We start from the raw sequence: 26,682 nt of genomic DNA on the forward strand, positions 1-26,682 counted from the left end.
TTGTGAAAAAATAAATGTATGTTTATTAAAAAAGAAAAACCCTAACCAAGAACAAACTCTGGGACACTGAAAATGCAATGCTTCCTCTGAAGGCCAGCAATCGCCAGTGTTGGAACACCTGAGAAGTACAGGTGCCTCAGTCCAAACATCAGGTCTCAAAATATTCTTCTGTAGTCAAAACTGGCATTCAGGTTGCTGGTCTGTGTGGACCCTGATTACTAGCATAGACAGCTGTTACAGCTGGATGTCTGGCTGCCCTATGTCCACTACCACAACCCACAGCCGCCCCACAGCCTCAGAAAAGTTACATATCCTCAACACTCCACTTGTAGGCAAGTTCCTCCACCGCCTTCTTGCTGGCAAGCCTGGCAAAGCGCTTCTGTTCAAATCCATTGGATCTGCAATCAAGAGACACTGATCAGCCAGAATCCTGAACTGGACATTCGTTTTTGAAAAAAGAGAAGAGTTCACAACCTAATAGATAAGGAGGAAAGTAAGGCAGTCATGTGAAAATATGTAAGGCATATGCAATAGAATCAAAAAGCCAAAATACATCATTCATCCTTTTATTAGTTCTTATTCAGACCCTTCTGCCACTCTTTTGACAACTGTTTCAAACATTTACTACTCTACAGGCCCAACTCCCTCTCAGCTGATGTCTACATCTTATAATTTATCCATTCATTACACAACATTTAGTGAATTCTTATTACAGGCACCTCTCTAATTGCACTTCACTTTACGACACTTCACAGAATGTATTTTTTACCAACTGAAGATCTGTGGCAACCATGCATCAATTAAGTCTATTGGTGCCACTTTCCAACAGCATTTGCTCACTTCGTGCCTCTGGGTCACACTTTGGTAACTCTTGCAATATTTCACATTTTTTCATTATTTGTTATGGTGATCTTTAATCAGTGATCTTTAACGAAACTATCGTCAACTGTTTTGGGGTGCCACGAATGCATCCATATAAGACAGCAAACTCAGTTGATAAATGTTGTGTGTGTTCTGACTGCTCCACTGACCGGCTACTCCCCCATCTCTCTCCCTCTCCTCCAGCCTATTCTCTGAGACACAGCAATATTGAAATTAAGCCAATTAATGACCCTACATTGGCCTGTAAGGGTTCAAGTAAAAGAAAGAATCACACGTCTCGCTTTAAGTCAAAAGCTAGAAAAAAGACTAAGTTCAGTGAAGAATGCAAGTTGCAAGCCAAGATGGGCTAAAAGCTACGCCTCTTGCGCCAGTCAACTTGTAAATGCAAAGGAGAAGTTACTGAAGAAAATTAAAAGTGCTACTCCAACAAACACAAATGATAAGGAAGCAAAACAGCCTTACTGCTGATATGGAGGAAGTCTGAGTGGTCTCGATAGGGGATCAAACCAGCTATAACATTCCTTTGAGGCAAAGCTTAATCCAGAGCAAGGCCCTGAGTCTCTTCAATTCTGTGAAGACTAAGAGAGGTGGGGAAGCTGCAGAAGAAAAGTTTGAAGCTGGCAGAGGGTGGTTCGTGAGATTTAAGCAAAGAAGTTGTCTCCATAACATAAAAGTTTGAGTGAAACAGCAAGTGCCAGTGTAAAGCTGCAGCAAGTTATCTAACAGATCTAGCTACCTAAGACAGTCAGTGAAGGTGGTTACACTAAACAGACTTTCAATATAGATGAAATGGCCCCCTACTGGAAGAAGATGCCACCTGGGACTTTCATAGCTACAGACGGGAAGTCAATGCCTGGATTCAAAGCTTCAGAGGACAGGCCGACTCTCTTGCTAAAGGGCTAATGCAGCTGGGGACTTTAAATTGAACTTCTTAAAAGAGCTTGTATTCACTGTCTACACCTCCTCACTTTTCATTCAATCCTTAACACATTGGAACCTAGCTTTTGTCTCACCATGCCACAGTTAGCTCTCTTTCAGGCCGCCAGTGACCTTCCCTATTGTCAAATCCAGTGATTTCTCCTTCTGCCCAAGTCAGCCACCAGGTCCTGACACCTCATCCCTGAACACTTCCCTACAGTTCAGAACTCCACCTCCTTTACCCTGACCTACTGCAATAGCCTTTTACCTTGTCTCTCCACTTCCAGATGTGTGCCTTTCAAATGCTTCCCATTACTGCCTTAGTGATTCATCTATCTAATATACAAAGTTGCTGTTATTCCTTCAAGGGCCCTCCTTTGCCTTTAGGGTGAAGACCACACTCATCACAAATGCTTCTAAAGCCTACTGTGACCAGGCCCCTGCTTACCTTTCCAATCTATCACATACACTCCACATCACACCTCATGGTCTCCGACAGTAGCAAACTACTTATGACTGCCCCCCCATAACACTATGATGTCCCATACCCTTATGACTTTGCACTTCAACCTCCTTCCTCTTCTTATGTTGGCTGGCGACTGATATCCCTTAAGACAAAGCTCATGTATATTCTAGAAAGCTTCCCCTAACCGCACTCTCCCAAGGCTGAATTTACTCTACCTTTGTGTTCCCAAGCACCCTGAAAATCCTCTATAGTAATACTAGCAAGTAGTATTGAAATTATTTACTTGTCTTTCTGCTCTAGATGGAAAGTAATTTCCTAAGCTTAGGGACTATCACTACCTGTGAGAGCCCAGCAGCTGGTACACAGCTGCCTCAAGTAATCACATCTTTGCTAAGTGTTACTGAACTGATGGAGAGAACAGGCTTCCTTCCCTCTTGCCTAACACCCTCCCTAAGGGATGAGTAGGATGAATAACAGAGTGTTTTAGGAAGGGAAGCTTACTACAAACAGCTCCATCTCTAACCTCAAAAGCATGCAGGGTATTCTAGAGCACCAAGGAAACCACTGTTTTTTGCCCTGGGGAATAAGTACTTAAGAGAACCAACATTAATATGATCATACAGACGAAGGACATATGAATAACAAACCAAACCCCACAGCATCAAAAAACAAACCACAAGAGAACGCACAGTAGAAAAGCCTTGGACTATAGAATCAGGAGCCCATGATTTTTAATTTTTTTTTTAATGTTTTTATTTATTTTTGAGAGAGAGAGACAGAGTGCGAGCAGGGGAGGGGCAGAGAGAGGGGGAGACACAGTATCTGAAGTAGGCTCCAGGCTCTGAGCTGTCAGCACACAGCCCGATGTGGGGCTCTAACTCACGAACCGTGAGATCATGACCTGAGCCGAAGTCGGACACTTCACCGACTGAGCCATCCAGGCGCACCAGGAGCCCAGGATTCTAATTCCAGCTTTTTCAGGTGAGCTAAATAACTCGAGGTAAGTACTTAAATTTATCTGGGCCTTGCTTGTCTTTTAAATAATAATGGGATTAGATTAATTGACCTTATGAGTTTTTCCAACTACAGATATGTTCTAGAAATGTTCACTTGCAATGGGCCAAAACCAGACAAACTAAAAGAGGTGACGAAAGAGTAAATAATGAGAAAGAAAACAAAGATGAGAAAGGGAACTAAAAGGAAAGATGTAAGAAAAAATGCTAAGTGGAAGAAAACTCCTGGGAGAGCTGGAGACAAATCAGATATCAAGAAAATACTAGGTCAGGGAGAGTTCTGAGTGTGGGTCCAGAATTTTTTTTTTTTTTAAATAGGAAAAAAAAAAAGGATGGCCTCAGTGTAGCAGAGAAAATCTCTAGGGTTGTGGCTATAAAAAGATCCACTTCTGGCTATAAGACAAATCAGCATTCTGAAAAATGTCCTGCTACCAAACAAAGAGCCTATATCCAGTGAACTGCAAACCAAAGTAGTAAGCTAGCCTGAAACCACAGCCACCCTGAGGATACCCAGTATCAGGAACTAGAGCCTCAGATTTTGATGGCAGCTTGGGGGACAGAAGACAATGCCTCAGGTCCATAGGAGGTGGGGCAATGGATTTCAGTCACAGCAGAGGAACTTGAGCAGACTACTCTATTCTCAGACAGCAATTATAAAATCTGGACAAAATATGAAAGTGCAAGTATCTAAAATTCTTTGAAGGCATGGGAAAGTGACCAAAAGCAGGCAGAACCTGGATGAGTCCATTTGTAAAAAGATTTGTGAGCTTTTTGCCAGAGGGCACTTCCCGGTCTGTACAGCTCATAGAGGCAGAAAGTCACAGGCTTATTAGCTTGAGGTATCAGTGCAAAGAAGGCAGAGCAGCTGGAAAATCAGGAAGGAAACTCTGAAGGGGAGGAAGCTACAAAACAGATGAACCCTGCAATGTACACACAAACAGCACCTAAATCCTTGACTAACTGCTATACTGTGCTTGCACAGGGGAACCACACTGGGCCCAGTGAAAAAGCAGCAGCTAGAAATTGAAAGAACTGAGCAGAAATTGTAGCTGCTGCCCACTGCAAAGGAGACAGCATTCGGAGCTCAAATGCAGCCACTTAACAGTCTACTGGACATAAACATCAACATACTTCAGAGGAATATAACAGAATTCCAAGTGCTGACAATGTATCACTTACAGTATCCAATATATGTTAAAAAATGACCAGATATGTCAAGGAATAGTAAAATATAATCAAACTCAAGAAAAGGCTATTAATAGAAACCAATCCTGAGGTGACCCAAATGTTACAAAGAGCAAACAGGACTTCAAAGCACCAATTATAAATATTCTCAAGGAAGAGGGAAATGTCTCATAATGAATGAGCAGATGGAAAATCTCAGCAGAGAAATACAAACTATCAAACGGAAATTCTAGAGTTGAAAAATACAATAAACTAGCTGAAACAAAAAATTCACTGTGTGGGCTTAATAGATTGGAGATGGCAGAAAGTCAATGAAGTGGAAAACAGATCAACAGAAACTATCTGACCTTAAGAACAGACAGAAAAAATGATGCTAGAAAAATGAACAGGACTTTAGGGCTCTGCGGAATAATATTAAGTGGTGGAAAATAACATAACTGGAAAAGAAGAAACAGTAGTTCAGAAAAAATAACTGATGAAAAAATAGCCAAATACTTCCCAATGGTGAATAACATGAACTTAAAGATCCAGAGAGCATAACAAACCCAAAGCAGGATAAATACAAAGAAAACCACACTGAGGTACATGATAAACTGGCTAAAAACCTAAAACAAGAAGAAAAATCTGCCAGAGAAAAACAATATATTACAATGTGGGGCAGGGAGTAACAATAAAATAAATAAGGACTAAGGATTTACTTCTAATTAGAAACAGTGGAGGCCAGAAAATGATGAAACTTTCTTGAAGGGTTGACAAAACTGTCACAGAATTCTGATACTATCAATCCAGAGTTCTATGTGTTGGTTCACAACCTTGTGAGCTTCCTGGAGGAAGTCTGAAATTGGCCCCAGTACGTGGAGGGCAAGGAGAGAACAAAAAAAAAAAAAAGAGGCAGGCCACTCCACATTGATAGGGGGCAAGTTTAATAGGCAAGGGAACTTACATATGAAGCCTCTCTTGGGCAGCCACCTGGCGAATCTCAAAAACTTATACAGAGGCCTTAACTGGATTCAGCCACATATTTGGCCCAGGTGGTCTCAATAACACCTTACTCTTTCAAGGCTACGTCCTTGAAAAGGGTAGGCAGGACACACATTCCAAGGACAAGGGAGCGGGTAAGAGGCCTCTGATTGCCTGGGTAGAGCTTCTGGGTCAACCAGTGGTAATGTCATCTTGATGACCTCCTCCAACAATACGTCAGTAAAACTATCCTTGAGAAATGAAGGTGAGAAAAATGTCTTTAATTTAATAGAATTGTGCCAATGTCAATTTCCTTATTTTGGTAATGTACTATGGTTATGTTAGATTATCATTGGGGGAAGCAGGGTAAAGGGTACGCTGTAACACACTGTACTAATTTTTCAAGTTCTTATCTAAAATTATTTCAAAGCTAAAGTTTTTAAAAATTAAAGGTGAAATAAAGACATCTTCACATCAACAAAAACAGAGAATTTGTCACCAATAATCCTACACTAAAGGAATATTAAAAGTTGTTTAAAGAAAAAAAAAAAAAGAGCACCAGAAACGGTAAATACATGAGTTAAATATTAAATATTAACACTTATATATTTTGTTGTTTTTTCAGTTTTCTTTTTAAATAACTGTAAATAAAAAATTAGAACACTGGAGGGGTGCCTGGGTGGCTCAGTCGGTTAAGCATCTAACTTGGGCTCAAATTATGATCTTACGGTTTGTGAGTTCAAGCCCCACATCAGACTCTGCACTGACAATGCACAGCCTACTTGGGATTCGCTCTCTCCTTCTCTACCCACCCGTACCCATGCTTTCTCTGTCTCTCAAAATAAATAAACTTTTTAAAAAAATTAGAACACTATATTGTGGGGTCTATACCATTTATGTAATATATATGACAACAATGGCACATAGAACAGAGGGTAAGTGGAACCTCAGCGTTACATACAAGGTTTGTGTATTTTATGTGAAACAGTACAGTTATAAACTCCCAGTAGGCTGTGATGAGTTAAAGATACATTTTGTAATCCTTAGAGCAAACACTAAAAAAGAAAACTGCAGAGAGGTTTAGCTAAACAGATAACGGAGCAATTAAAATTCAATACTAAATGTACACACCTAAAATCCAAAACACTGACAATACCAAAGGCTGGCAAGGGTATGGAGCAACAGGAATCCTCATTCTCTGGTGTAACAAAAAATGGTATAGCCACATTAGAAAACAACTGGCAGTTTCTTATCAAGTTCAACATAGTCTCACCATATATTCCAGCAATCACTGGGTATCTACCCAAATGAACTGAAAACTATGTCCACATAAAAATCTATAGACAAATGTTTACTGTGGCTTTATTCATAGTTGCTAAAAACTGAAGATGTCCTTCAACTGGGGAATAAACAAACTGATACAGCCACATAATGGGATATTCATGCAAGAACATGGGTAAACCTTACATGCATTTTGCTAAGTGCAAGAAGTCAGACTCAAAAGGCTCCATATTGTATGATTCCATTCCTGTGACACTCTGAAAAAGGCAAAACATAGGAACAGAAAGCAGAGCACTCATCACAAGGGTTTGGTGGACAAAGTGTAACTGACTAAAACAGGACTTACAGGGGAAATTTTTGGATGATGTAGCTGTTCCATACAGTAGTAGGGTGGTGAATAAATGACTCCATGCATTTGTCAAACCCCACAGAACTATACACAATAAAAAATAAACACTAACATAAGCAAACTATAAAAAGGAAAAATCACCCAGGATGTCAGGAGATCCCAGGATAGACGGGGACTATGACAAATGAATCTATATTACAAATGTATGACATAACAGTACTGGGGCAGGGCAGTTGGAAAATGGTTCTTTCACTAGAAATTATAAGGGTAGTAACAAAAGTAACTACACTATATTTTTGTTGGAAATCTGTTTCTTACTTCTGAATCTCTCAATTCTGAAACTGTTTTACATGTATACAGAGATGAGCAAAATGGACGGTACATGGGGGTGCTAAGTTTCTCAATGCTGGAGAGGGAAGTTACAGACAAGCTGGAATAAAAGGTAATACTCCACTAGAGTCAACATTAGTATGAACTCATATTTACGTATCTGTATACATAAACATGTACATATACAGACACATACATACAGATAAGTAGGTACAGAAATAACAAATATGTGTGTGTACATGAATTACTAGACATGTACTACCTAGCTCTGTCTGCTGGCATAGCCTAGAAACAATGACACCCCAGTAACAAGTACTTCTAGCAGTCAGATCTTGGTTTCTAAATACCATTATCCATTAAAAGCAGCCAGGGCTGCTTGGAGAAATGGCTGATTCTAGGGCTGGGACAAGGAACATACGAGATGAGCCTGGAGCATCTTGCAGTATCAGAAAGTCAGAGAGTACTCAAAAAATAAAAGGACAGGGCATGCAAAAGGGACACCTTAAAGAATTCCCAGTAGCTAAAGAACAGAACAATTTATTAAATAAATAACAAAATAAATAACATACTACTGGATTACAATCCAGTATAAAATTGCATGAATCATTACTGATATAAATAAATAACTTAGCAGATGGGGTGACAAAACAAATCCCTATAGAAAAAGCCCAAATAGGGGCGCCTGGGTGGCGCAGTTGGTTAAGCGTCCGACTTCAGCCAGGTCACGATCTCGCGGTCCGTGAGTTCGAGCCCCGCGTCAGGCTCTGGGCTGATGGCTCAGAGCCTGGAGCCTGTTTCCGATTCTGTGTCTCCCTCTCTCTCTGCCCCTCCCCCGTTCATGCTCTGTCTCTCTCTGTCCCAAAAATAAATAAACGTTGAAAAAAAAAAAATTAAAAAAAAAAAAAAAAAAAAAAGAAAAAGCCCAAATAATAAATGTAGCTATGCCACCTACAGGTCACCTTTTGAGTACAAGCTAAACTCAGTGACTCACTTCTAGAGAACTAAGTATGTACGGAAGGGGGAAAAGAATAACTAAAATGGAGATACCTGGCAAACACTCACTACAGCTGAACCAAGTGACTGAGGTTAACACTAGGGATGTCCTGTTGTTACCAGGTACCGGTTAAATGATGTGATGAGAAGGGCATGCCACCACTGTGGCATTCTTTCCAAAAACCCATAACCCCAGTCTAACCATGAGAAAAACATCAAATGAACCCACTTTGAGGGACATTCTACAAAATAACTGACCATATTCCAAAAAATTGTCATGGTGACAAACAGCAAAGAAAGACTGAGAAACTGTCACAGACCAGAGAAGACTAAGGAGAAATGACAACTAAGTGCAATGTGGGATCCTGAACAGAAAAGGATTTTAGTGGAAAAAACTAGTAAAATCCAAGTAAAATCTGGTACATTAATAGCAACATACCAATGTTGTTCTGATAAATAAATGTACCATGGTAATGCAATGAATGATAATAAAATTGGATGAGGAGTGTATAGGAATTCTTTATACTATCTGCAAATTTTCTATAAATCTAAAATTATTCCAAAACAAAAAGTTTATGTTTAAAAAAATACAAAAATTAATTTTCAAAACACTCCCCCAAACAACTGCAGGATACATATTATCCTCATATGCAAATGGACTATTCACCAAGGTCAACCATATACTGGGCCATAAAACACATCTTAATACATTTCAAAAGATCAAAATATTATGGAGTATATTCTCTGACCTCATCAGAATTAAACTGGAAATCAATAATGGTGAGATACTACAGAAGTCTAAATGTTTGGAATTAATGCATTCCTAAATAACTAACTAATAGATCAAAGAATGAACCAAAATCCAACACACATTCCAGAAAAAAAAAAAAAAAAAACTGTCAGCAAACTAGGAATAGAAAGGAACCTTCTCAACTCAGCAAAGGGAATCTACAAAAACACCTATAGCTTACAACATATTTAATGGTAAAACACTGACTGTTGTTCTCCTAAGATTTAGGAAGAAGGCAAAGATGTCTGTTCTTACTACTTCTATTCAACATCTGCACTGGAAGCTCTAGTTACTACAATTAAGGTAGGAAAAAGAAGCAAAGGGCATTTGGATTGGAAAGGAAGAAGTAAAACTCTATATTCACAGAGGACCTGATCCTCTAGGTACAAAATCTGATGGATTCTACAAAAAAGTTATTGTACAAAAAGCTTTAACTTCAGTAACAACTGATACTTGTCACCAATGATAAAATTCAAGACTTTAAGCATAAATTAGAATTTGAATACACGTGGATCCACCACCATGAACTTTAGCTTCCTATTAAGATTTTGGTGATGAGATCAGAGGTAACGTTAACAAATACAAATCATTGATGTTGTATAACGAAAAATGTCAACATTTGGCAGGTCTGAAAAACTCAGCAAACCACTATTTTCCAAATGACCAGCACATGATGTTATAAAATCACGCACTGGGAAAAGATCCCTACAAAGTTTAAAAAAAAAAAAAAGGGGCGCCTGGGTGGCGCAGTCGGTTAAGCGTCCGACTTCAGCCAGGTCACGATCTCGCGGTCCGTGAGTTCGAGCCCCGCGTCGGGCTCTGGGCTGATGGCTCAGAGCCTGGAGCCTGTTTCTGATTCTGTGTCTCCCTCTCTCTCTGCCCCTCCCCCGTTCATGCTCTGTCTCTCTCTGTCCCAAAAATAAATAAAAACGTTGAAAAAAAAAAAAAAATTTTAATGTAACAGTATTAAAAGTTCTTTGATATGGTTTCAGACTCCATGTTATAAATCACCTTTAAGAAACTATCACCTGTTGAATTCCTGTGTAGTACAAAATATAATACACCTTCCTTTTCTAACAACCTATGTATAAGGCTGATTTTTTTTTTTTTTTTTTTTTTAAGTAGGCTTCATGCCCAGCCCGGAGCCCAAGGCAGGGCTTGTGCTCATGACCCTGAGATCACAACCTGAGCTGAGATCAAGAGTCAGACGCTTAACCGACTGAGCCACCCAGGTGCCCCACAGCTGAATTTTCTAAGGCTAAACTTTCTTTCAATACTCCAACTAAACAAACTGCAACAGACTCAATGCAGAACCCTGCTATCGACTATTAAGCCAAACATTAATGAGATTTGCAAAAATGTAAATCAATGCCATTCTTCTACTTTCTTTGTTTGGAAAACAGTTATTTTTCTTAAAAAATATGGTAATTATATTAACATAATGGCTTTATTATGTTTTTAATGAACTAATTAATAAACACTTTTTAAACTTCTCAGTTTAATTTCTAATAAGGTAAATATTAATACATATAAACCACATAAACAAAAGCTGTTTGGGGTTCTCAAGTATAAAGGGGTCTTGAGATCAAAAAGTTTGAGAACCACTATGGTAAATGCTAGAACAATGTCCTTCCGTAGGCAAGAGGAGATGGGATCTACCATGTAAACAGAGGAGCAGACTTTGAACAGAAGCACACAACAGACAGTAAGTTAGAGTAAATGGGTACAGATGCTGGCCGTAGGGGTCAGGGAGATATCGTAAGTAACTCATTCCTAAGTCAGTGAAGAGAAGGTTCAAGGGCTACATTTTTAAAGATACAACATACGAAAGACTCCAGACTACCGCCCATCACTCATCCCCACTAAACCTTAGAAAATATCTCTAGAAGTGACCAATGTCAACAACAAAGGGTATCCCATCGGAAGCAGCAGAGCTGTTTGTCCAGAGCTTTAAAAAAACACTTTGAAAAGGAAAAACGGAGAAGGAGGAAGAATATTTTAAGCATGGGAAATGGGATTTGGGGACCTCAGAAACAGAAGCAAGCAAACTGCATATTATTAACTTTGTGGTTAGAACAGAAAATGAGGCAGAGTGTAGAGTGATGTAAGAACGGCTAGGAAAGGTTAGGGTCAGATGGAAAAGAAAACAAAAATGTAGGAAATACTCAGGCTTACCTGTCAACTCCATCCCAGCGATATCCAGGCCAGATATTGAATCTGTTGGGAGGAGGGGCAGGACCACTGTAGCGAGGTCTCACTGGTGAGAGGAGAGAGGGAGAAGTTAGTTACCTATATAACTCAATCCAGAGTCGGGTGGCAGTGGGAACAAAAATTTTATACAGAAATCTCTAGTGAGCTGAACGCAAATTTCCAAATACAAGGAACCTAAAAACTGTATGGGAGAGCCTTCTCTGCACCTGACTATGTATCATCAAGCTAAAGACTATCTCTCTTTACACAAGTCACCTTCATCTCTGACGAATCCCAGAAGGCTCACCTTTCTTATTCTTGTTCTCCTTAGCCTTATTCTTCTTGATAAAGTTGGCCATGGGGTCCCCCTCTCTTTCCTGTTCTCGCAGCATCCGATCCAGATCTTCATCATCAATGTAGCGCGCCAGAGGCTTTTGCATTTCTTTCACTGCATCCTCCACATTTTGTTGCTGCTGCCGGCTCTGGGCAAGCCTGGGCAAAAAGAACCAAGAGTGTGTGCTGTCCCGTTTAACATTTGCACTCTCACACTGAGCGGACCATACTGCTACATTTGGGGAACTTCCTTTTCCCAGCAGCATCGGCCAAATATTGAACAGAGCAAAACTAGAATACCAATGCCAAGTGTGGAGTACCCCAGTATCTTAGGAGGGAGACCGAGCACACTGAACCTTCCATTCCTGAAACAGCTGTGAAGGCACAACGAACTAACTCACTGGTCAGAAAAGTAGAGAATGACCTCCTCCAGTCAGCACAGTTTTGTTCTCCGTTTCAGTGGTTCTCTTACCCTTTTCCCCACTGAGCGTACAGCTCCTCTCTCTCCGAGTCCTTCTCTGCTTTTCTCCTTTGCTCTAAACGTTCCAGTTTCAAATTCCTCTTACGACCAGACTTATCTCGAAATACAGTTTCAGCATATTGGAATTCAGCTGCAAAGGAAAATTATACTTTTAAAGATAAACACCCAGGTATCAGAATTGGGAATAATATTCTAACAGTTGAAATCAACGTGGGATTCTGATGCTGAATAAAAACTTTTGCAGCCAGACTACAAGTAGCTCCTACCAATGTCTAACTAACCTTTGTCAAGAAAGAAAAGAACCACTTGGGACCACTAAGAAGTTAAAATAATGCATAAAACCAGAGCTGAAATTTGATCTCAATTAAAAGTTTAAAATATCAGATACAATAAGTTACGTTAAAAAAATAAAATCAGGGGCGCCTGGGTGGCGCAGTCGGTTAAGCGTCCGACTTCAGCCAGGTCACGATCTCGCGGTCCGTGAGTTCGAGCCCCGCGTCAGGCTCTGGGCTGATGGCTCAGAGCCTGGAGCCTGTTTCCGATTCTGTGTCTCCCTCTCTCTGCCCCTCCCCCATTCATGCTCTGTCTCTCTCTGTCCCAAAAATAAATAAACGTTGAAAAAAAAAATTTTTTTTTAAAAATAAATAAAAAATCAAATCAAATCTACGTGAGCCTCGACTGGTCTCTGCATTTCACTTTTACCTTCAAACGCCGTAGTTTCTTGGTCCCGTTTTTTGAGCTCTTGCTGCTCTCGCTGTATGTCAGTTAACACCAACCCAGTTCTTGCCCCAGAATACATGTGTGCAGCCTATGCAATGGAAAAGGGAGCATCCAACATTAATGAGACGATGTAGCAGCAGGCTCCAGGGTAGACAGGTGCATTTTTGCCCGACGATGAGCAATAACCAAACCAAACGACTCCAACTTTGTATTCTCATTATCGACCACAAGAGTCACAAAATAAAAAAGAAATAAAATTGAACTTCATGGCAAATTAATAGTACTACCAAGTTTGAAGAATAAACACAAACACAAACTAACAAAATACTAAAGAAAAAGCTAAGCATCTAAATAGTTCTGACTCTTCAGTGTATAAACTGCATACATGAAGACACATTCTCAGGTCACCTGATCAGAAGCCTGTATCAAGCTCTAAGCCCTTCAGTGGAGACCCACACTAATAAAATATTCCATTTAAACTACAAACTCAAGCAAGTCTAAGGTCCCTCAGTTGTGGATATATTTCAGGATAATGACAAGTTGTGACCAAATCAAACCTTCTTACTAAACCCTATTTCATAGCAAGATAACCAACCAATGCATAAACGGAGTATACAGTGTATTGTGGTATCCTTAAGCAATGTGCTCAATTTAATATGAAACTATTCATGAAGTAAACAGATACCTAAAATGTCAAGGGGTCCAGCTGCAACACAGACCTCACTCTGTTTCCCAGGAAAGAAGAACCCTACTTCCTGGGCCAGGGACAGGCTGCCAGGACCATGTGGGCTACAGAGGAGACTTGCCTGAAAAGTCTGGGTTGGAGGTAAATGTGCATACTACAGGCTCTATTATTCTGCTTCTTAACCAACTCACTGGAATAAGATTCTTTTCCTAGCACTGGGGTGCTTTACAAAACAACTGCTCCAAGTTCATGCAGATGTTCTGGGCAATTCATGCTTCATCACAGATTTAAAATAAAACACAGATTTCCCAGGTGGTATGATTCGTAAAAGTAATTTTATATTCTAAATGTCTCTTAAGATCTGCAAATGGAGACTGGTAGTCCAATTTATAATAATCAATTGCTTACACTAAAGTCTGACTTTTTCTGGGCACTGTGCTAAGAGTTTTACTTATACGAGCTAATTTAATTCTCACAATAACCTCATGAAGTATATACTACTATTATCCCCATTTTACAGATGAAGAAGCTGGGGCTTAGAGATCTCACATATCTTGCTCAAATCTCATAGACAGTAAGCAGAAGCAGGAGGATTCGAATGTCATCCAATTAACACAAAGTTTGTGCTCCAAACTCTACTCTGTAAACTACAGTTCTCAGTTTATTCATGAGAAAATAGGAAGTTTTTCCGGACCCATTAAAAAATGACATTTGTGGAATAAAGAGGATATAAAGTCAGAAGCTACTTAGAAACTGGTATTTGCAAGTTCATCCGGGCTGGGTCATAGGCAGTCCTGCCTTCAGAAGCAGCAAAGAGATCCAGAGGTAACTCTGCAATAGATTTACTCTACTACCAGGAGCTACCCCCTCCCTCTCTGGTTTATATCTCTGAAACTTGTACAGAAATAGAAAAGAGCAGTCACTCTAAAAGAAGGTATGGCTCCTGAAAATTCCTACCTTCTTTCCTAGAGGCTGACTCCTTCGAGGTGGAGACAGATCGGAATCAGAAGATTTGGCCCTCTGTTTCCTCCTTGGTGGAGACAGGTCAGAATCAGAGCTCCGGTATGTAGGTCTATTCCGTGGAGGTGATAGATCTGAATCAGAATTTTTGTGCCCTGAACTCTGCTTTTGCCGTGGAGGAGAAAGATCTGAATCAGAGGCTTTCCGACTATCATCTGGGTAGGAGGAAGAGTCCAACATGTGACTCTGATATCTCCTAGGCGAAGAGTTTGTATGAAATTTCCTATGGCTGGGGGAAGAGTCTAGAAATTAAAAAATAAAGTCTTTAATCCCATTGGTGGAATCTTAAAAACGGAACTTATCAAGCTAATGTCCAATATTCATTTGGTCCTCCTCTAAACAGCTATCACTATCCTAAACACAAGTACAGATGACATGGGAAAAGAGCAGAGCCAGACACAACTTTTACAACCAATAGGCAGGATGTGGGGTTCTATTCCCAAGTTACTAGTGACTGTGACTAGCATGTGAGGTCTCAACATACTCACCGATGTCATATTTATCTGAGCACAGAATGGGAGAAACAACTCACACTCAGATCTCAGGGCTGTGGCAAAAGTTACAACTGCCTAGAATACACTGTGATGTCAGAGACTAAAAGATAACAATATACTTTATTTAAGAATGAAAACAGGGGCGCCTGGGTGGCTCAGTCGGTTGAGTGTCCAACTTCGGCTCAGGTCAGATCTCACGGCTCGTGAGTTCAAGCCCCACGTCGGGCTCTCTGCTGACAGCTCAGAGCCTGGAGACTGCTTCGGATTCTGTGTCCCTTTCTCACTCTGCCCCTCCCTCACTCATGCTCTCTCTCTCTCTCTCTCTCTCTCACTCTCAAGAATAAATAAAACAGTAAAAACTATTTAAAAAAAAATGAATGAAAACAGTACCTAGTGAGTAAACAAATCTCACTGCACAGGCCTGAGTTGTAGACAGAAACATCACAAATCACCTCCCAAAGAAGCAGTGGGTATCCACAGTCTTAAAACCATACATGCCCCTTAACCAACAAATCAATTTCTACTTTGTTTCCCAGGAAACATATCTAGAAGTACTTAAATTTCCAGGAAATCTATCTAAAAGTAGATAAGGAAATAATCCAGAATGGAGCAATAATTTATCTACAAGGATGTTCATTTTAAAATTATAAAAACTAAATTTATAAATAACCTAAAATATGCACTATTAGGGAAATGGTTAAGTACATTTATGTAACAGAACACCAATAAAGACCACGTTAATTTATGACACGGCGAAGGTAACATTAAGTGAATAAACCAGGCAAGATTACACATATAACATGTATATACTACATAGAAGGGGCTCAACTATATAAAAAATGAATAGAAAAAGGCTTTAAAAAACATTGGCCACAACACTAAGAGCAAATGGCTTTCAATGAATTTTGTACCTTTCTTCTGCTTCTTTGTACGTTTCTATACACTCTGAAGTTTCTACATCAAACATGTTGTATTTTCACATGGGGTAGGGAGAAAAAACAAAAAAATATACAAAAATGTCTTCCTTGGGGTGCCTGAGTGACTCAGTTGGTTAAGCGTCCCACTCTTGGTTTTGGCTCAGGTCATGACCTCAAGGTTCGTGAGTTCAAGTCCCATGTCAGGCTCTGTGCTAACAGCATGGAGCCTGTTTGGGATTCTCGCACATGCGCTCTTTCTCTCTGCCCCTTTCCCCCTTAAAATAAAAATAAACTAAAAAAAAAAAAAAAAAAAAAAGGTACCCCTTGTCACTGTAAATTTTAACTCTCCTCAGCCCAACCTCTCCTCATTTCCCTACAGTTTTTAAAACTTCTCCAAAGAAATGCCATTCTCATTTCTAAAGACCGCAAGAAGTAAAAGGTCCAAAAGAAAGCACTCAGAATAAGTCCCTCTATGGACAATCAAATGCTTACCTTTAGAATCATGCTTATGGGATTTTGCTCGCTTTTTTCGTGGAGGAGAACGGTCCGAGTCATACTCATATTTGCTGTTCTTTGGGATTGATGTGTGAGATGGTCCCGGCCCCTTCGAATGTGGAGAAGTTTTCCTAGAAGCTCTCTCTGGGCCTTTACTGCTTTTGGGTCTGGGCAGTGAATGAGGGACACTAGCAGCCAAATCAGGGGAGTTATGATGGGCCCTCCTGAGCTGCGATGTGTCCAAGGAGTCATGAGTCCTTCTAGGTTGAGATGTGTCAGGTGAGTTATTTTGAGCCCTTCTGGGAACAGAGCTATCTGAGGAATTGTGACAGGCCCTCCTAGGAAGAGATGAATCTGATGTGTCATGATGGGTTCTCCTAGGAGACATGCCTGAAGAATGACGATGAGGCTTCCTGAGGGGAGAAGGATCCAGAGAAGTATGACGGACCCTCCTGGGGGGAGATGGGTCCGGGGTGTCGTGACGGACCCTCCTGGGGGGAGATGGGTCCGGGGTGTCGTGACGGACCCTCCTGGGGGGAGATGGGTCCGGGGTGTCGTGACGGACCCTCCTGGGGGGAGATGGGTCCGGGGTGTCGTGACGGACCCTCCTCGGGGGAGATGGGTCCGGGGTGTCGTGACGGACCCTCCTCGGGGGAGATGGGTCCGGGGTGTCGTGACGGACCCTCCTCGGGGGAGATGGGTCCGGGGTGTCGTGACGGACCCTCCTCGGGGGAGATGGGTCCGGGGTGTCGTGACGGACCCTCCTCGGGGGAGATGGGTCCGGGGTGTCGTGACGGACCCTCCTTGGGGGAGATGAATCCAGGGAGTCACGACGGAAGTGTCTGTGTGAGGGCAGATCTTCACTGTGACCTAAACACAAATAGCAAAAGTAAGATCCCCACAAATGCCCTATTCACCCTTGATATGCAAAGTTTCAAAAGATGGCCCAGGAGCAAACATCTCAAAACTACTCAGAAATCTTCTGCTTAGGGGCAATAAACCAGCATTCACTCATGAATACCTTAAAAATAACCTCTCCTAGGGGTGCCTGGGTGGCTCAGTGGTTAAGTGTCTGGCTTCGGCTCAGGTCACGATCTCGCAGTTCGTGGAGTTTGAGCCCCACATCAGGCTCTGTGCTGACAGTTCCGAGCCTGGAGCCTGCTTCAGATTCTGTGTCTCCCTCTCTCTCTGCCCCTCCCCCACTCATGCTCTGTCTCTGTCTCAAAAATAAACATTTAAAAAAATGTTTTAAAGAAAAAAATAAATAACCTCTCCTATCTGCCTAACGAGCCATTTAAATGCATTTTTCATATTATACCTTTTAAGGTACACTGGGCAGGTATCCTTGTTTCACAGACATGTGAAACAGAGGCTCCAAGGAGCTGAGTGATTTCTTACCAAAGGTCACAGCCACTAAGATGAAGAGATAGGCTAACACCCTGATCCTCTCTCAATCCAATGCTCTTCCCAAAACTGTGCCTGTGCAGAGCTACCAGTCAGAGGCTCCTACTGATATTTAGACTAGGTAACACACAGTTTATACTCACTCTTCTTTCAAAATGCAGACTGACTAAGCCTGTGCCACATCAAAATGAAATGTAATTAACTATTTGATCAATGTCACTGTGCTCTTTACTGGGGGGGAGAGCACCAGAAAAAAAGAGGGATCAGCATTTCCTGATCATGTATTACAAGTCCATGGTTTATATGGATTCCCTCACTGAATTCTCACAAGCCTAAAAGATAAATACTATTATCCCATTTTATAGATGAAGAAGTTGATACTCAGAAACACTAAGTCCTACTGCCAAAGTCACACTGCTAATAAGTGATAGAAGATCCATTCCAGATCTGTTTGACTGTAGAGTCCATGTGCAATTTTTTAAACTAGGTAGCTGAGGAAAGAGTTTGAAACTTCCAGTTTTCAAAGGTATAAGAGAATGAAATGTTTACAGCAACTCAGGACATTTCCAAAATCCAGTATTTCTTGTCATTGAGCTCCACATCCCAAATTCAAATAAATGCTTGGTAGGACCCAATAAATACTTGCTAAGTGGATGAATTAAACCAAGTCAACTCCTTTACTTTGGGAAATAGTCCTATCTGATTGCAATCACCACTCAGAGAAAAGTACTGATATCTGTGGGACACCTGACAGCAAATCTAATCCATGGCGTTGATAAATTCCATGATATTTACAAAAAGGAAGTAAGAATCAGAGACCAAAGAGGATATTTCCAGCGACAAATGGGGATGGAGCAGTGAGAGTTAAGTAGAAGAAAAACAACTATTCAAGGGTGATGGGGTGGGGGTTCGGTATCTCTTCCTAGACCTATAAATATGGAGACCTGAAGATTCTCTCTGAAAAAAGGACTGTGGAAAAAACAATACATAACAACAAAGAAAAAAGAAAAAAGGATTATGGAAAAGATTAGAAACACACCCACAGAGAAAAACAAAATAGTAAGAGTGAACAAGATTCGGATAAAAGAATACATACTGATAATAAACTTTTAATTCACAGAACATAATAATAATATACTGAAAAGTAACTGAGGCAATAGTGGTCACTAACCTATAACCAACAGTCACTTTTGTTATGCATGTTTTTCTTATCAGAATTGTAGGATAATTAACATAAGCACAAAATATAAAACAGAAAGAACAAATCTTGTTTAGCAGTTAATTCGTCTACTACTCTGCATGTATGAAAAAGGAACAAGTGTCGAGAGTAAACTGGAGTTAAATGGCTATACAGAAGCAAGATTCCTGATTATGCTAGGTGGGAGAAAGACCAAACCAATTACGAACAGGTCTTGTCAGGGCACCTGGGTGGCTCAGTCGGTTAAGCGGTGGACTTTAGCCCAGGTCATGATCCCACGGTTCGTGAGTCCGAGCCCCGCATCAGGTTCTGTGCTGACAGCTCAGAGCCTGGAGCCTGTTTCGGATTCTGTGTCTCCCTCTTTCTCTGTCCCTCCCCTGCTTGCATTCTGTCTCTCTGTCTCTCTCTCTCAAAAATAAAAATAAACATTAAAAAAAATTTTTTTTAAAAAGAACAGGTCTTGTCTCCACTCAGACATGACAAACAAATATCATTTGTCCATTCTCAAAGAACTCAAAAACTTTTTAAATAGGGAGTTAAATTATTAGCCTAGGGAGAGGGTACACAGTGGGCAACTGGAGGATAATGCACTGCAAAATACCCATGTTTAAAGGAAGAACGAAGAAAGACTTAACTATATACTAAGTGCTCTCCTATTTGGACCAGAGGTCAGTGGTTACTGCAAGACCCCCACATAAGTCACTTTCTGACTTATGTGTAACCTAAGTTAGTAACCCTAACTAATGCCGAAATAGAAGAGAAAATGGGACACCTGGTCTCTCAGTTCCCATGTCTTGCTACCTCCCAAGAAGTTCTGAATTCTTTTTCACACTGTATTTTTCAGGATTAAAGACACACTAAAACAACCTATATATGCCTCTAAAAAAAAAAGTGTAGAGAAAAAAAAAAAGGGTTCCCCTATAAATGGGAAATTTAGATTTATCTACTGTTGAAACTAACCTCCTAGAAGCTTCCATTTGGCACTGGAACGAAAGGCTTCCATCTGCTTGACCTCTTCTGGCCGCTCATCCACAAACTCAGCCACCTGTCAGAGTTAGGACAACTTACGTTGAGAAAATCCACAGGATCCAGTCAAGGAGCACTACTGTTTCAGGAACCTAAAGCTATCACCATTCCCATTCTCAATGCACACGGCACACACGAGTCCAAAACAGCCATGAAGAAACATGTAGAAATATGTAGTGGCCCTCAGTTATGTTTGTCCTATGAGATGTTTATCTGATTGTCACTGGATAGTTTAATTATACATCTTTCTCTGACTAATCAATTTTCTTCCAAATGTGAACTTCTTCATTACAAACCTTCTTTATCAACCTGTCAGGTGCACAACTGCCCCAGGGAAGCTAAAAGCTAAATTCCTTTCACCTTTCTACTTTTATGTTATATCCAGAGTGACAATACAGGCCGGCTCCCTGGCACTCCTATCGCTCATCAAGGACTTCAGGCTCCTTATGAAACCTTTGTTGTCAGAGGTAGTCACAATGACAGATCTTCTTAAATCCAACCAAAAGAAATCATTAAGAAGTACACAGAATCACAGAATCTTTAAGGGATAAAAACATTTCAGATCATCGAAATTCCCAAACAAATCTGAAATATTCTTGTATCCTCGATAAATGATCACTCACCCAGTCCCTCCCTGACAGGGACCCAATTAATTTACAGACAGGGAACTCATTATATTACAAGATAGTGCATTGTATTTGGGAGCAGTGCTAGAAAGTCCTTAGTTTTATTGGACCTGTACCGACTTTCCTGTAACTTCTTTTCAGTAACCCTAGTTCTGACCCTGATGCAACTGATGCCCTTTCCACAAAACAGACTGTCAAAGATGGCTGGTGTTAATAAATTCTAGTTAAAGAGTAGCAACCATGTGCCAGGTACTGTGTTTGGGGTTTACTTATATTATCTCACTCAATCTTCACAACAGGCCTGCAAAGAAAGGTTCCACACTAATAAAGAACAAACTAAGACTCAGAGAAGTTAAGTAAATTTCTCAATGTCACAAGCCAGCAAGTGGCAGAACTGAAATCCAAACCCAGGTCATAATTCACCTCTATTTCTCTGCATCACTCCTCACGTAACCTGGTTTTGAGATATCTCACCAGGTAATAAAAGCACAGGCTTGAATTCAAGCAAGATGAATTGAGATCTAATCACCAGCTCTGCCACTGAAAATGTGTGCAGCCTTTGGCAAGTTATTTTCTCTAAGCCTCGATTTCCTCATTTGTGAAAGGACTCAAAGGATTGCTATGAGGATTCAGTGAGCTAATTCATGTAAGCTAAGCAGCTTGGGACATGGTAAATGCTCAATAAATTACACGTATTATTCTTGTGCTCCCACTGCTATCGTACTTGTCCTAATTATTTTGCCATTGTTACTGGTGGTGGCGATGGTCTTGCAGTAACAAAAATGAATTCAATAATCAAGACCTGTTTTAACCAGAGTAGAGAGGAGTGGAGCTAAAGCCTTCCTCGTTCAGGTTTTAAGGCAATCATAAGAGCAAACGACAGTATCGTAAAGGAAAATTAACAGACTTGACGATAGAAATTAAAATTTTTAAATGTCAAAACTACTATAAATGAAAAAACAAATAACAAAATATATCTATAACAGGTAAGACAGGTAATATATTGTATTACATAAACACCAAATCAATGAAAGAAAATTTTAATTCCAATTTTTTAAACAATGGAAAAAATACCAAAAAATTCATAAAATACGAATGCCCTATAAACATAGGAAAAAAATTATTCACTATTTTTCTAAGAAACAATACCATTGTTCACCTGCAAACTGGCGTAAGTTCACTATTATTTCTGTTGTTGTAAATAATGCTCCAGTATTGATGAAGAAATGGGGAAAATGGCATTCTCAAACAACTGTAGGGGAAGGAGAAACTGTACCACCTTTTGGAAAACAATATGAGAATACAGCTCAAAAGGACCATACTTTCTAACCTATTAATTCCACTTTGTGGGGACAAAGAAATAAACAGATTTCTACAATGATTTATGCACAAGAGGTTTCTCAAAGCGCTATATTTCAAAACAGAAAACAATCCATATGTCCAGTAAGAGAACAGGTTAAATTAATGTATACAATGAACTACCACTGAAACCACTAAAAATCACATTCCCAAAGAATATTTTAAAGTCTCACTAAAGTATTCACAACATATTATTAAATGAAAGAGCAAGCTCCAAAACCATAATTCAGTATGATCTCAATTATATCTTAAAAAATAAATAAAACAGAAGTCTGTATTATCTATGGATTAAAGAGACGGGCATCCAAATGGGAGCAGCTGCCATCTCTGGATAGTCACAGTATAAGTGATTATTGTATTATTTTCAGAATTGTAAACTTTCTTATAATTTCCAAATATTCTACAATTAATATGTATTGCTTTTGGAGTGCCTAGGTGGCTCAGTCAGTAGAACACGTGACTCTTGATCTGGGGGTTGCGAGTTTGAGCCTCACACTGGGTGTAGTGATTACTTAAAAATAAAAATAAACATTTAAAAAATTATGTATTGCTTTTATAACATAAAAAAAATTTTGTAAACATTAATTGACTGCTTCTGACTGAAACTAAATTGGTCACTTATGATCACTACTTCCCTTCTTCCTTTTCTTTTGTTTTTAAAGTAATCTCTACACCCAACATGGGGCTCAAACTCAAAACCCTAAGATCAAAAGCCACTCGCTCTACTGGCTGAGCCAGCCAGGCACCCCACTATTTCCCTTCTAATTACTGATAAATTTTCTCTTAGATGATGTACTACAGAATATGCTGGACATCAACATTCAATATACTCATCAGGAATTCATTTTTACAACTTTAGTGCAATACAGCCCAAGAACAGCTCTCCTTTTCACCTTGTTTCTCAGCAAAGTTTCCATGACGGTACTAATTCAAGATTATTTACCTATCCGTTTGCCCACTTGGTTCTTACTCATCCTTCAAAACTCAGTTTGGATATTTATTTACTTCCTTGATAGAATCTCCCAGGAGAATAAAAAAATGTGCCACTTTCCCTGTGCTCTAATAGCACTTGGTACATATGTGAAATGTCTCTCCACCATTTATCACATTGTTGAAATTATTTGAAATTCTGTCTCCCATCTAGGGTATCATCTCTAAAGTACAGACACTAGGTTTTATTAACCTACGTATCCACAATACTTCGACAAAAGTATACAATTTTAAACTTCTTTGAATCAATGAAAAACAAGGAGCAAATAAGTTTCCTGTAACTGAACCTGAACACTGTTTGCAAGGTACATTCCAATAAACTGAACTATGGCTAATCGTAAACATATTCTATTGCTGATGTTGAGAAATTTTGCCACTCTGGGATTAGTTCCCATTCCCAGGCTAACAGGGCCCTCCATAAACAAAGAAAACAGTGCACAGGCATCATCAAAGAAGACTACTTTAAAGCATCTTTGACGGGCATCTAGGTGGCTCAGTCAGTTAAGTGTCTGACTCTTGACTTCAGCTCAGCTCATGATCTCACGGTTCATGGGTTCGAGCCCTGCATCAGGCTCCAGGCTGACAGTGCAGAGCCTGTGTGGGATTCTCTCTCTATCCCTCTCTCTCTGCCCCGCCTGTGTTCTCTCACTTTCTCAAAATAAATAAATAAAATAAATAAATAAAAATAGCTCTTTGAAAAGTGTCACCCCTTTTCTGCCCTCAACGTTCCCCCTTATAAATCTACCCTGTACCGGGAATGGAGATTGAGAGACAGGTTTGCATTTCAAAGTCCTCATCACAGACTCAAAAGATACACACCACAGGCAAATCTCCATCATCTTCCTCTTCCTCCTTTTCCGGTTTAGTGGTGGAAATAGATGTCCAGCTCACATCATCATCCACGATCCGCATTCTAAATGTTAAAAAAAAAAAAAATCAAAAAAGAAGAATCAATCTTGGATAACAGCCTACAAACACTACAGATTGTAGCATAGAGCTCAAAATCCTACAATTCTGCAAGGTCCAGTCTTTGCCTATATGGCCCACTTCATCTGGTACCCCTGCCTCCACAAGTTCACTACCTCACTTTTGGTGCCTGGAATGAACCAATATTCCTTACCACATCAGTTTTCACATAAGCAGTTCCTTCCCTCTGTCTGACCTACTCTTCTCGTTCTTTACTGGAAAACTCTTACTCACTCTTAAGATCCTAGCATACATTTAACTTCCCGGAGCATGTCCTCCTTAACTTCTCCCCTTATTTCCCTCAACTAAGAACCCGTGTTACACATCCTTGGAATACTTTCATTGCATTAATGCAAAGAAAATAAATCAATTCGTTGTGTAATTAGACGTTTAAAGCCTGTATCCCCATTAAACAATAAGGTCCGCCAGAATGGGGACTAGGCCTTCTCATTCACAGGGATATCCTCAACGCCCTGAAGTAACTGGCATAGGAAGTGCGTACTGAATAAACGTCGGTCACACAAACCATGGATGAGTCCAAATAAATAGCAATGACTGCCATAATGTGAACAGTTCTGTTTGAAAAGCCAGTATCACTTTATACCCCTCTAAATCTTGTTTGATGTTTATTTATTTTTGAGAGAGAGAGAGACAGAGTGCCAGCAGAGGAAGGGCAGAGAAAGAGAGACACACAGAAGCTGAAACAGGCTCCAGGCTCTGAGGTGTCAGCACAGAGCCCAAGACAGGGGTCGAACTCATGACTGTGAGATCATGACCTGAGCCACAGTCAGACGCTTGACACGTCCAGGCACCTCTACTTTATACACCTCTAATCATAACCATAAAATGCTATCAATATTACTCTCTTTTATTTATTATGGGGTAGCACAGCGGGGGAGGGGCAGAGAGAGGAAGACAGAGGATCTGAAGTGGGCTCTGTGCGGACAGGCTGACAACGGCGAGCCTGACGTGGAGCTCAAACCCACGAACCCTGAGATCACGACCTGAGCTGAAGTCGGACGCTCAATCGGCTGAGCCACCCAGACGCTCCAATTATTACTCTATTTTAAAGATGAGGAAACAGGCGTAGAGAGACGACGTGTCCCGCCCACAGCCACACAGCTCACAAAGTGGCACAGCTCGGACTCGAACTGTGGTGTCACTCCAAAGCTCAAGCTAGTTTCACTGCGTGGCACTGTCTCCAAAGAATCCACCCAAGTCAGGAGGGCAGGAAGACAGAAAGCGAGAATCGGCAAGAATCAAATCAGGAAAGGAAATGGATTTGTTCTTTGGAACTGGGCATATTGGTTCCCTAGGGCTGCCTAACAAAGTACCACAAGGTGGGTGGCTCAAAACAGCAGAAACTATTCCCTCACAGTTCTGGAGGCTTGAAGTCTAAAGCCAAGGCGTCTGCAAGGTAATGCCCACTGGGAAGGCTCTAAGGGAGGACATTTCCTTGACTTCGGATAGCCCCAGGCGTACTCTAGCTAGTGGCAGCCTACACCCAGGCCAATCTCAGCCTCCATCTTCACAAGGCTGTGTTCTCCCTATGCCTCCCCCCACGCCCAAGTTTCCCTCTTCTTAAAAGGACACAGTCATACTGGATTTAGCACCCGTCGTAATCCACTAGGACCACATCTTAACCAATTACATCTATAAAGGCACTATTTCCAAAGAATGTCACATTCTGAGGCTCTGAGGGGACATGAAGGGGGGAAGGGCACTATTCAACCCAGTACAGCGGGCTACAAAGTTTTCTCATTTGAACAATGGGGATATTAAGAATACCAACTTCGTGGTAGTATCATAAAGCTTAAATAAATTCATCTACGTCTAAAGTACTTAGAACAGCATCTGGTGCATGACGAGAACTGTTAATAGCAACACTATGAAGACCAACAGGAAGTAAGCATAGGTCTCTCACTCAGAACCGGAGTCCCTGGGATTGCTGAACCCCACAGACAGGTTCTGGGCCCTAAATACCCAAACACGGAGGCTTTGGATGAGCTCCACCATTACTCTCAAGGCAAGATACTCATTCTCTACTGGAGTGGACGGAACGCTACGAGGGCGGGAAAAGAGGAAAGTTACAGCTGGGCTGGAGACGTCGAAGATACCGCCCAGGGGCGCGAGGGGTGCGCAGGGCGCCAGAGCGGGGCTCCGGGCTCCGGCCGGACGAGCCCTGCGAGGAGCGGGGCGGGCGGCCCGGAGAGGGGGAAGCGCCGGCCGAGGGCGGAGTTGGGGAGAGGGGCGGCGAGTCGCCTCAGGCCCCGCCCCGCCAGAGCCAACTCACCCCTTGCCGCCGGCCCCGCCAGGCTTCGGCCGCTTTCTGCGACGCCTGCGACCCGACTCAGAGGCCCCATCGACGCCGGCACCTGCCCCAGACAAATAACGCTTCAGGTACTCGGCCTTGGAGACCGGCGGAGCTGCCGCCATGGCAGCGGCGGGGGCGGAGAGACGGCTCGGCGCTGGGGACAAAATTCTTGAACGCAAAACGCACGGAGAGGCCTTGAGGAGGCGGGGCCAGGACCGGAAGTGGTGAAGAGCTGTGAGAACGGCCTGGGATGACACGAGAGCGCGTCCGCGGGGTGACGAGGGGCGCAGCCACGTC

At 41.2% G+C, this 26,682-nt stretch overlaps 1 protein-coding gene across 2 annotated transcripts; it reads right to left on the bottom strand.

Annotated features, from left to right (window-relative positions):
* On the bottom strand, nt 1-26,627 carry BUD13 (BUD13 homolog). Of its 2 annotated transcripts, XM_043579402.1 has the most exons (11): nt 26,365-26,627; nt 23,925-24,018; nt 20,065-20,149; nt 17,004-17,372; nt 16,500-16,964; nt 14,534-14,838; nt 12,874-12,979; nt 12,163-12,301; nt 11,665-11,849; nt 11,343-11,424; nt 1-398 (listed from the first exon to the last, which is right to left on the bottom strand). In XM_043579402.1, exons 1-11 carry the CDS (start codon nt 26,505-26,507, stop codon nt 305-307), a joined length of 2,067 nt encoding a protein of 688 aa, XP_043435337.1. In that variant the 5' UTR covers nt 26,508-26,627; the 3' UTR covers nt 1-304. The 2 variants fall into 2 exon arrangements, with proteins under 2 accessions (XP_043435337.1, XP_043435336.1); XM_043579401.1 differs by having other exon boundaries at nt 16,500-17,372.
* Nucleotides 26,628-26,682: the final 55 nt, after the last annotated feature.

This window comes from Prionailurus bengalensis, chromosome D1, assembly GCF_016509475.1.
Source record: "Prionailurus bengalensis isolate Pbe53 chromosome D1, Fcat_Pben_1.1_paternal_pri, whole genome shotgun sequence".
In the NCBI taxonomy this organism is placed as follows: domain Eukaryota; kingdom Metazoa; phylum Chordata; class Mammalia; order Carnivora; family Felidae; genus Prionailurus; species Prionailurus bengalensis.